The sequence below is a fragment of the Lissotriton helveticus genome, unplaced genomic scaffold (assembly GCF_964261635.1).
Source record: "Lissotriton helveticus unplaced genomic scaffold, aLisHel1.1 SCAFFOLD_559, whole genome shotgun sequence".
Lineage (NCBI taxonomy): Eukaryota > Metazoa > Chordata > Amphibia > Caudata > Salamandridae > Lissotriton > Lissotriton helveticus.
The window spans coordinates 458,347-468,584 of record NW_027612017.1 but is presented as its reverse complement, the minus strand read 5'-3'; the positions used below and the strand labels follow the sequence as shown (position 1 = coordinate 468,584).

At 51.7% G+C, this 10,238-nt stretch overlaps 1 protein-coding gene across 1 annotated transcript; it reads left to right on the top strand.

Annotated features, from left to right (window-relative positions):
* The first annotated feature begins 776 nt into the window (after window positions 1-776).
* Window positions 777-2,035, top strand: LOC144807546 (histone H4). The gene has a single exon (XM_078673182.1). It carries the CDS (start codon window positions 1,326-1,328, stop codon window positions 1,635-1,637), a length of 312 nt encoding a protein of 103 aa, XP_078529308.1. The 5' UTR covers window positions 777-1,325; the 3' UTR covers window positions 1,638-2,035.
* Window positions 2,036-10,238: the final 8,203 nt, after the last annotated feature.

The following is a 10,238-nucleotide window of genomic DNA, read 5'->3' as shown; positions in this document are numbered from 1 at the left end:
CGCTGAGATTCTGGAGCTGGCTGGCAACGCCGCCCGGGACAACAAGAAGACCCGCATCATCCCCAGACACCTCCAGCTGGCCATCCGCAACGACGAGGAGCTGAACAAGCTGCTGGGCCGAGTCACCATCGCCCAGGGAGGAGTCCTGCCCAACATCCAGGCCGTGCTGCTGCCCAAGAAAACCGAGAGCCACAAGGCACAGGGCAAAGCAAGCAAGTAAAGGCCCGCAGACCACCGTGGAAACGCACCCTAAACACAAAGGCTCTTTTCAGGGCCATCCACAGACTCCATCAAAGAGCGTATCCGTGCCGAGGTGTTACTCTGGCGGCTTCATAGATGCGGCAGCGCCCGCCACCGTAGCTTTGTAGTGGAGGGCATGCCCAAGCTCTGGCCGTACACTTTAATGTTGTCCCGTCCCAAAGCCTAGCATGAGGCAGACCATATCGATGTTTTTGTTATACATATATAATTTTTAATTTTCAGGGACACGTTTTGCAGACGTGCCCCAGCCGAGCGGGCACCGAACGCGAGGGTTAGGCGGGCCGCGGTGACAAGTGGGGGCCTGGAAGGGAGGAGTGTGTGTGTTTGACTGATCAGTGCACCGGCGGCAGCTGCTGAGCCAAGCCGAGCGGGCACCGAACGCGAGGGTTAGGCAGGCCGCGGTGACAAGTGGGGGGGGGGGGGGGGGCTGGAAGGTAGGAGTGTGCGTGTTTGACTGATCAGTGCACCGGCGGCAGCTGCTGAGCCCCCCATCGGGAGCCCCTGACAGAGGCGGGCTGGGAGCGCGCTCTTTTTCAAACAATATATACATATATATTTTTTTCTTTTCATTTTTGGGGGACACATTTTGCAGGCTTGCCCCAGCCGGGCGCGGGATGTGGGCAGTGCTACGAGGTTGCAGGCGGCCAAACGCAGCGGGGTGGTGCCGGTGAGGCCGCTAACGTGTGTGGCTCCATTAAAACATACAGAGCCTTCTGCTTATATTGGACAGGGGGCTCCGAACGCAGGGGATGGGTGGCCCGCGGTCACAAGGGGAGGCCGGGAAGGGAGGTGCTTGCGTGTGTTTGACTGTGATCTGTGCACCGGCAGCGGCAGCTGCTGAGCCAGCCCATGACAAAGGCGGGCTGGGAGCCCGCTCTTTTTCAGAAGGCAACGGCCGCTCCAGCCCCCGCTTCCTGCAGAAGGCGGGCCGGGTCCGAGCTCTCCCGCCTCACAGGGCGTCACGTGGGCGCTTGGAGCTCCCGCGCAGGTCCGCTGAGCCTCCATAGAAAGCAGCCGGTGCTGGTTTTCCTCTTCATTTCTGCTCCCAGCACCGAGAAGAGAACATGTCTGGACGCGGCAAAGGAGGGAAGGGGCTCGGCAAAGGCGGCGCCAAGAGACACCGCAAGGTGCTCCGGGACAACATCCAGGGCATCACCAAGCCGGCCATTCGCCGCCTGGCGCGCCGTGGCGGAGTCAAGCGCATCTCCGGCCTCATCTACGAGGAGACCCGCGGGGTGCTCAAGGTTTTCCTGGAGAACGTGATCCGGGACGCCGTCACCTACACCGAGCACGCCAAGAGGAAGACCGTCACCGCCATGGATGTGGTCTATGCCCTGAAGCGCCAGGGCCGCACTCTCTACGGATTCGGCGGTTAAACCACGGAAAAAAAGGAAAAAAAAAACAACCCAAAGGCTCTTTTAAGAGCCGACCACCATGTCGTGTGAGAGCTGTGTCTATGAACTATTATCGCCGCAGCGCAGGGCTGCTATCTAGGCCCACACTCGCTCGGGAGGGGAGGAGGGGGGAACCCGGGGAGTTGCTCCGCAGCCACTCTGCTCTGGAAGGCACGGCCGGGAAGGCGGGTTTACCCCGTCCCACGGGCCCGCCACCATGGAGCTCTAAACTAGGGACCAAAGGTGGGTTCAGCCCGGCCCAGGGGCCCGCCACCGTGGAGCCCTTGCCTGGGGACCTACGGTGGGTTTAGCCCGGCCCGGCTGCCCGCCATCATGGAGCCCTTGTCTGGGGACCTACGGTGGGTTTAGCCCCGACCAGGGGCCCGCCATCATGGAGCCCTTGCCTGGGGGCCTACGGTGGGTTTAGCCCGGACCAGGGGCCCGCCATCATGGAGCCCTTGCCTGGGGACCTACGGTGGGTTTAGCCCGGAGCAGGTGCCCGCCATCATGGAGCCCTTGCATGGGGACCTAAGGCGGGTTTAGCCCGGCACAGGGCCCCACGAGTCACGCAGTTCTAAGGGGGGTGTTTAGACCGGCCCAGGTGCCCGCCATCATGGAGCCCTTGCATGGGGACCTAAGGCGGGTTTAGCCCGGCACAGGGCCCCACGAGTCACGCAGTTCTAAGGGGGGTGTTTAGACCGGCCCAGGTGCCCGCCATCATGGAGCCCTTGCATGGGGACCTAAGGCGGGTTTAGCCCGGCACAGGGCCCCACGAGTCACGCAGTTCACCGACTATTAAGCCCCCCACGTAGTGGGGGCTTACAGCGCCTGGCTGGGAAACAAAGTTGGAGATAGCGCGGCCGTTCCGCCGCCCGGCCATCTGGTCGCCGCAGCTCACTGGGCCATCTGGTCGCCCCTCTGTGGGTCGACCAGATGGCCCAGTGAGCTGCGGCGACCAGATGGCCGGGCGGCGGATTGGCCGCGCTAACTCCGACTTTGTTCTCCACCCAGGAGCTGTAAGCCCCCACTACGTGGGGGGCTTAATAGTCGATAAAATAGGGTTCCCATGCAGGCCCAAGGAAGCGGGTGTGGGATCCTAATTTTTGTGGTGAACCGCCATGTCCCTTTAGGGGTCCCTGTGGGCCTTTAAGCCCCCGTTTCAGTATTTTTATTTTTTTTGTGTGGGCATTTTGGTTCAAGGGGACGATGGCACTAATTCTACCCGGGGCTGGGGAGCTCAGATTCGGGTACAATTTCAGGTTCCCCCCCGTAGGTGGAGGTCGGAAAAAAAAAAACTTAAAAAAAAAAAACATACACGCATTTCTTTTTTTTTTTTAACAAACTCCTTAGGTTCAAGGGGACAAAGTCACTTTTTCTTCCCGGGGCTATGGAGCTCCGATTCGGGTAAAATGTCCGGTTTCCCCCCTTAGCTGGAGGTCGGCAAAAAAAAATAAACACACACACACACACACACACTTCTTTTTTTTTTTTTTTTTTACTAACTCCTTAGGTTCAAGGGGACAAAGTCACTTTTTCTTCCCGGGGCTATGGAGCTCCGATTCGGGTAAAATCTCAGTTTTCCCCCCTTAGCTGGAGGTCGGCAAAAAAAAAAAAAAAAATAAACACACACATTTCTTTTATTTTTTTTTACTAACTCCTTATGTTCAAGGGGACACAGTCCCTTTTTCTTCCCGGGGCTATGGAGCTCCGATTCGGGTAAAATTTCCGGTTTCCCCCCTTAGCTGGAGGTCGGCAAAAAAATAAAAAATAAACACACACACATTTCTTTTTTTTTTTTTACTAACTCCTTAGGTTCAAGGGGACAAAGTCACTTTTTCTACCCGGGGCTGTGGAGCTCCAATCCGGGTACAATTCCTGGTTTAACCCCTAAGCTGAAGGAGGGCCAAAAAAAGAAAAATAATAATTGTATATATATATATATATATATATATATATATCACAAATTAATTACAATAAGTCCCTCGCAGTATGGGATCTGAAAAAGTGTCTCTGTTCCATTTTTAGTCTCCAGGCACCCGTTTAAAACTGTTAACATTTATCACATTTTATTAAGGTTCAAGGGGACTAAGTCACTTTTTCTACAGAGGGCTATGGAGCTCCGATTAGGGTTATATTTCAGGATTTACCCCTTGGCTGGAGGTGGAGAAATACAAAACGTCATTCAAAAACCCCTTTACATTATCAGACATCAGTCTCCCAAGCCCATTTCTAGCCTCCAGGCACAGAGTGGCTATTTCTACTCAGAGCTATGGTGCTCCGCGCAATGTGAGATTCCCCCCTGTTACAGTATCAGCTCAAGGCTGTGGGCCCGTTTGCAGCCTCCATACACCTCTTTTAGTGATAATTGTAACATTTGGCGGAGTTAATCTTCAAAGGGGATACAGTTGCTCCTACTAGCCTGGGCTATGGAGCTCCGCGCAGGGTAAGATGTCAGGTTCCACTCCTGGCTGGAGGTGGGAAAACAGAATAATTCTTTATTCCAACACTGTATCTAACCCCTTTACAGTATCAGACCTAGGCCTGCAAGACCGTAGGCACATTTCCAGCCTCCAGGCACCTGTTTTAGTGATACTTGTGACATTAGGAAGCCTGCAGCTTCAAGGGGACAGAGTCACTCCTTCTACCCAGGGTAATGGAGCTCCGAACAGGGTAAGATTTCTGGTTATTCCCCTGGCTGGAGGTGTTAAAGCAAAACACTCCACATGCCCAATAAAGTCTATTTCACCCCTTCACTGTCTCAGGAAAGGCCTGCAAGGCCTTGGGCCTACTTCCAGTCTCACGGCACCAATTTTACTGATACCTGTGACATTTGGAGGTGTTAAGCTTCAAGGGGAAGAAGTCACACTTTCTACCCAGGGTTATGGAGCTCAGTGCAGGGTAAGAATTCAGGTTACCCCCCCTGGCTGGAGGTGTTAAAGCAAAACACTTCTCATGCCCAATAAAGTCTATTTCAACCCTTCACAGTATCAGGAAAGGCCTGCAAGGCCTTGGGCCTACTTCCACCCTCCAGGCACCAGTGTTTGTGATACTTGTGACATTTGGAGGTGTTCAGCTTCAAGGGGATGAAGTCACACCTTCTACCAAGGGTTATGGAGCTCAGCGCAGGGTAAGATTTCAGCTTTTCGCCCCTAGCTGGATGTGTTGAAGCAAAACACTTCTCATGCCCAATAAAGTCTATTTCAACCCTTCACAGTATCAGGAAAGGCCTGCAAGGCCTTGGGCCTACATCCATTCTCCAGGCACCAATGTTACTGATACCTGTGACATTTGGTGGTGTTAAGCTTCAAGGGTAAGAAGTCACACTTTCTACCCAGGGTTATGGAGCTCAGCGCAGGGTAAGACTTTAGGTTATCCCCCTGGCTGGAGGTGTCAAAGCAAAACACTTCTCATGCCCAATAAATTGTATTTCACCCCTTCACAGGATCAGGAAAGAGCTGCAAGGCCTCGTGCCTACTTCCAGGCACCAATGTTACTGACACCTGTGACATTTGGTGGTGTTAAGCTTCATGGGGAAGAAGTCACACCTTCTACCCAGGGTTATGGAGCTCAGCGCAGGGTAAGATTTCAGGTTATTCCCCCTGGCTCGAGGTGTTAAAGCAAAACACTTCACATGCCCAATAAATTGTATTTCACCCCTTCACAGTATCAGGAAAGGCCTGCAAGGCCTTGGGCCTACTTGCAGCCCCCCAGGCACCAATGTTACTGACACCTGTGACATTTGGTGGTGTTAAGCTTCAAGGGGAAGATGTCACACCTTCTACCCAGGGTTATGGAGCTCAGCGCTGGGTAAGAATTCAGGTTATCCCCCTGGCTGGAGGTGTTACAGCAAAACACTCCACATGCCCAATAAAGTTTATTTCACCCCTTCACAGTATCAGGAAAAGCCTGCAAGGCCTTGGGCCTACTTCCAGCCTCCAGGCACCAATGTTACTGATGCCTGTGACATTTGGTGGTGTTAAGCTTCAACGGGATGAAGTCACACCTTTTACCCAGGGTTATGGAGCTCAGCTCAGGGTAAGATTTCAGGTTATCGCCCTGGCTTGAGGTGTTAAAGCAAAACACTTCACATGCCCAATAAAGTCTAGTTCACCCCTTTCACAGTATCAGGAAAGGCCTGCAAGGCCTTGTGCCTACTTCCAGCCCCCAGGCACCAATGTTACTGACACCTGTGACATTCGGTGGTGTTAAGCTTCAAGGGGAAGAAGTCACACCTTCTACCCAGGGTTATGGAGCTTAGCGCAGGGTAAGATTTCAGGTTATCGCCCTGGCTTAAGGTGTTAAAGCAAAACACTTCACATGCCCAATAAAGTCTATTTTACCCCTTTCACAGTATCAGGAAAGGCCTGCAAGGCCTTGTGCATACTTCCAGCCTCCAGGCACCAATGTTACTGATACCTGTGACATGTGGTGGTGTTAAGCTTCAAGGGGATGAAGTCACACCTTTTACCCAGGGTTATGGAGCTCAGCGCAGGATTTCAGGTTATCGCCCTGGCTTGAGGTGTTAAAGCAAAACACTTCACATGCCCAATAAAGTCTATTTCACCCCTTTCACAGTATCAGGAAAGGCCTGCAAGGCCTTGTGCCTACTTCCAGCCTTCAGGCACCAATGTTACTGATACCTGTGACATTTGGAGGTGTTAAGCTTCAAGGGGATGAAGTCACACCTTCTACCCAGGGTTATGGAGCTCAGCGCAGGGTAAGATTTCAGGTTATCGCCCTGGCTTGAGGTGTTAAAGCAAAACACTTCACATGCCCAATAAAGTCTATTTCACCCCTTTCACAGTATCAGGAAAGGACTGAAAGGCCTTGGGCCTACTTCCAGCCTCCAGGTACCAATGTTACTGACACCTGTGACATGTGGTGGTGTTAAGCTTCAAGGGGATGAAGTCACACCTTTTACCCAGGGTTATGGAGCTCAGCGCAGGGTAAGATTTCAGGTTATCCCCCTGGCTTGAGGTGTTAAAGCAAAACACTTCACATGCCCAATAAAGTCTATTTCACCCCTTCACAGTATCAGGAAAGGCCTGCAAGGCCTTGGGCCTTCTTCCAGCCACCAGGCACCAATGTACTGATACCTGTGACATTTGGTGGTGTTAAGCTTCAAGGGGATGAAGTCACACCTTCTACCCAGGGTTATGGAGCTCCTCGCAGGGTAAGATTTCAGGCTTCACCCCAGGCTGGAGGCGTGAAATTAGAACAATTACCATACACAGCAATGTGTATTTCACCCATTCACAGTATCAGGAAAGGCCTGCAAGGCCTTGGGCCTACTTCCAGCCTCCAGGCACCAATGTTACTGATACCTGTGACATGTGGTGGTGTTAAGCTTCAAGGGGAAGAAGTCACACCTTCTACCCAGGGTTATGGAGCTCAGCGCAGGGTAAGAATTCAGGTTATCCCCCTGGCTGGAGGTGTTAAAGCAAAACACTCCACATGCCCAATAAAGTCTATTTCACCTCTTCACAGTATCAGGAAAGGCCTGCAAGGCATTGGGCCTACTTCCAGCCTCCAGGCACCGATGTTACTGATACCTGTGACATGTGGTGGTGTTAAGCTTCAAGGGGAAGATGTCACATCTTCTACCCAGGGTTATGGAGCTCAGCGCAGGGTAAGATTTCAGGTTATCCCCCCTGGCTGGAGGTGTTAAAGCAAAACACTTCACATGCCCATTAAAGTCTATTTCACCCCTTCACAGTATCAGGAAAGGCCTGCAAGGCCTTGTGCCTGCTTCCAGCCTCCAGGCACCAATGTTACTGATACCTGTGACATGTGGTGGTGTTACGCTTCAAGGGGACGAAGTTGTACCTTTTACCCAGGGTTATGGAGCTCAGCGCAGGGTAAGATTTCAGGTTATCACCCTGGCTGGAGGTGTTAAAGCAAAACACTTCACATGACCAATAAAGTCTATTTCACCCCTTCACAGTATCAGGAAAGGCCTGCAAGGCCTTGTGCCTACTTCCAGCCTCCAGGCACCAATGTTACTGATACCGGTGACATTTGGAGGTGTTAGGCTTCAAGGGTATGAAGTCACACCTTCTACCCAGGGTTATGGAGCTCAGTGCAGGGTAAGAATTCAGGTTATCCCCCTGGCTGGAGGTGTTAAAGCAAAACACTTCACATGCCCATTAAAGTCTTTTTCACCCCTTCACAGTATCAGGAAAGGCTCTGTGCCTACTTCCAGCCTCCAGGCACCAATGTTACTGATACCTGTGACATTTGGTGGTGTTAAGCTTCAAGGGGAAGAAGTCACATCTTCTACCCAGGGTTATGAAGCTCAGCGCAGGGTAAGAATTCAGGTTATCGCCCTGGCTTGAGGTGTTAAAGCAAAACACTTCACATGCCCAATAAAGTCTATTTCACCCCTTCACAGGATCAGGAAAGGCCTTGTGCCTACTTCCAGCCTCCAGGCACCAATGTTACTGATACCTGTGACATTTGGTGGTGTTAAGCTTCAAGGGGAAGAAGTCACACCTTTTACCCAGGGTTATGGAGCTCAGCGCAGGGTAAGATTTCAGGTTCTCACCCTGGCTTGAGGTGTTAAAGCAAAACACTTCACATGCCCAATAAAGTCTATTCCACCCCTTCACAGTATCAGGAAAGGCCTTGTGCCTACTTCCAGCCTCTTGGCACCAATTTCACTGACACTTGTGACATTTGTAGGTGTTCAACTTCAAGGGGATGAAGTTGCACCTTCTACCCAGGGTTATGGAACTCAGCGCAGGGTAAGATTCCAGGCTTCACCCCTGACTGGAGGTGTTAAAGCAAAACACTTCTCATGCCCAATAAAGTCTATTTCACCCCTCCACAGTATCAGGAAAGGCCTGCAAGGCCTTGGGCCTACTTCCAGCCTCCTGGCACCAATTATACTGATACCTGTGACATTTGGAGGTGTTAAGCTTCAAGGGGATGAAGTCGCACCTTCTACCCAGGGTTATGGAGCTCCGCGCAGGGTAAGAATTTAGGTCATCCCCCTGGCTGGAGGTGTTAAAGGAAAACACTTCACATGCCAAATAAAGTCTATTTCACCCCTCCACAGTATCAGGGAAGGCCTGCAAGGCCTTGTGCCTACTTCCAGCCTCCAGGCACCAATGTTACTGATACCTGTGACATATGGTGGTGTTAAGCTTCAAGGGGATGAAGTCACACCTCTTACCCAGGGTTATGGAGCTCAGCGCAGGGTAAGATTTCAGGTTATCGCCCTGGCTTGAGGTGTTAAAGCAAAACACTCCACATGCCAAATAAAGTCTATTTCACCCCTTCACAGTATCAGGAAAGGCCTGCAAGGCCTTGGGCCTACTTCCAGCCTCCAGGCACCAAAGTTACTGATACCTGTGACATTTGGTGGTGTTAAGCTTCAAGGGGAAGAAGTCACGCCTTCTACCCAGGGTTATGGAGCTCAGTGCAGGGTAAGAATTCAGGTTATCCCCCTGGCTGGAGGTGTTAAAGCAAAACACTTCACATGCCCATTAAAGTCTATTTCACCCCTTCACAGTATCAGGAAAGGCCTGCAAGGCCTTGTGCCTACTTCCAGCCTCCAGGCACCAATGTTACTGTTACCTGTGACATGTGGTGGTGTTAAGCTTCAAGGGGATAAAGTCACACCTTTTACCCAGGGTTATGGAGCTCAGCGCAGGGTAAGATTTCAGGTTATCCCCCTGGCTTGAGGTGTTAAAGCCAAACACTCCACATGCCCAATAAAGTCTATTTCACGCCATCACAGTATCAGGAAAGGCCTGCAAGGCCTTGTACCTACTTCCAGCCTCCAGGCACCAATGTTACTGATACCTGTGACATTTGGTGGTGTTAAGCTTCAAGGGGAGGAAGTCACACCTTCTACCCAGGGTTATGGAGCTCAGCGCAGGGTAAGAATTCAGGTTATCCCCCTGGATGGAGGTGTTAAAGCAAAACACTTTGCATGCCCATTAAAGTCTATTTCACCCCTTCACAGTATCAGGAAAGGCCTGCAAGGCCGTGTGCCTACTTCCAGCCTCCAGGCACCAATGTTACTGATACCTGTGACATGTGGTGGTGTTAAGCTTCAAGGGGATGAAGTCACACCTTCTACCCAGGGTTATGGAGCTCAGCGCAGGGTAAGAATTCAGGTTATCCCCCTGGCTTGAGGTGTTAAAGCAAAACACTTCACATGCCCTATAAAGTCTATTTCACCCCTTCACAGTATCAGGAAAGGCCTTGTGCCTTCTTCCAGCCTCTAGGCACCAATTTCACTGACACTTGTGACATTTGTAGGTGTTCAACTTCAAGGGGATGAAGTTGCACCTTCTACCCAGGGTTCTGGAACTCAGCGCAGGGTAAGATTTCAGGTTATCGCCCTGGCTTGAGGTGTTAAAGCAAAACACTCCACATGCCAAATAAAGTCTATTTCACCCCTTCACAGTATCAGGAAAGGCCTGCAAGGCCTTGGGCCTACTTCCAGCCTCCAGGCACCAAAGTTACTGATACCTGTGACATTTGGTGGTGTTAAGCTTCAAGGGGAAGAAGTCACGCCTTCTACCCAGGGTTATGGAGCTCAGTGCAGGGTAAGAATTCAGGTTATCCCCCTGG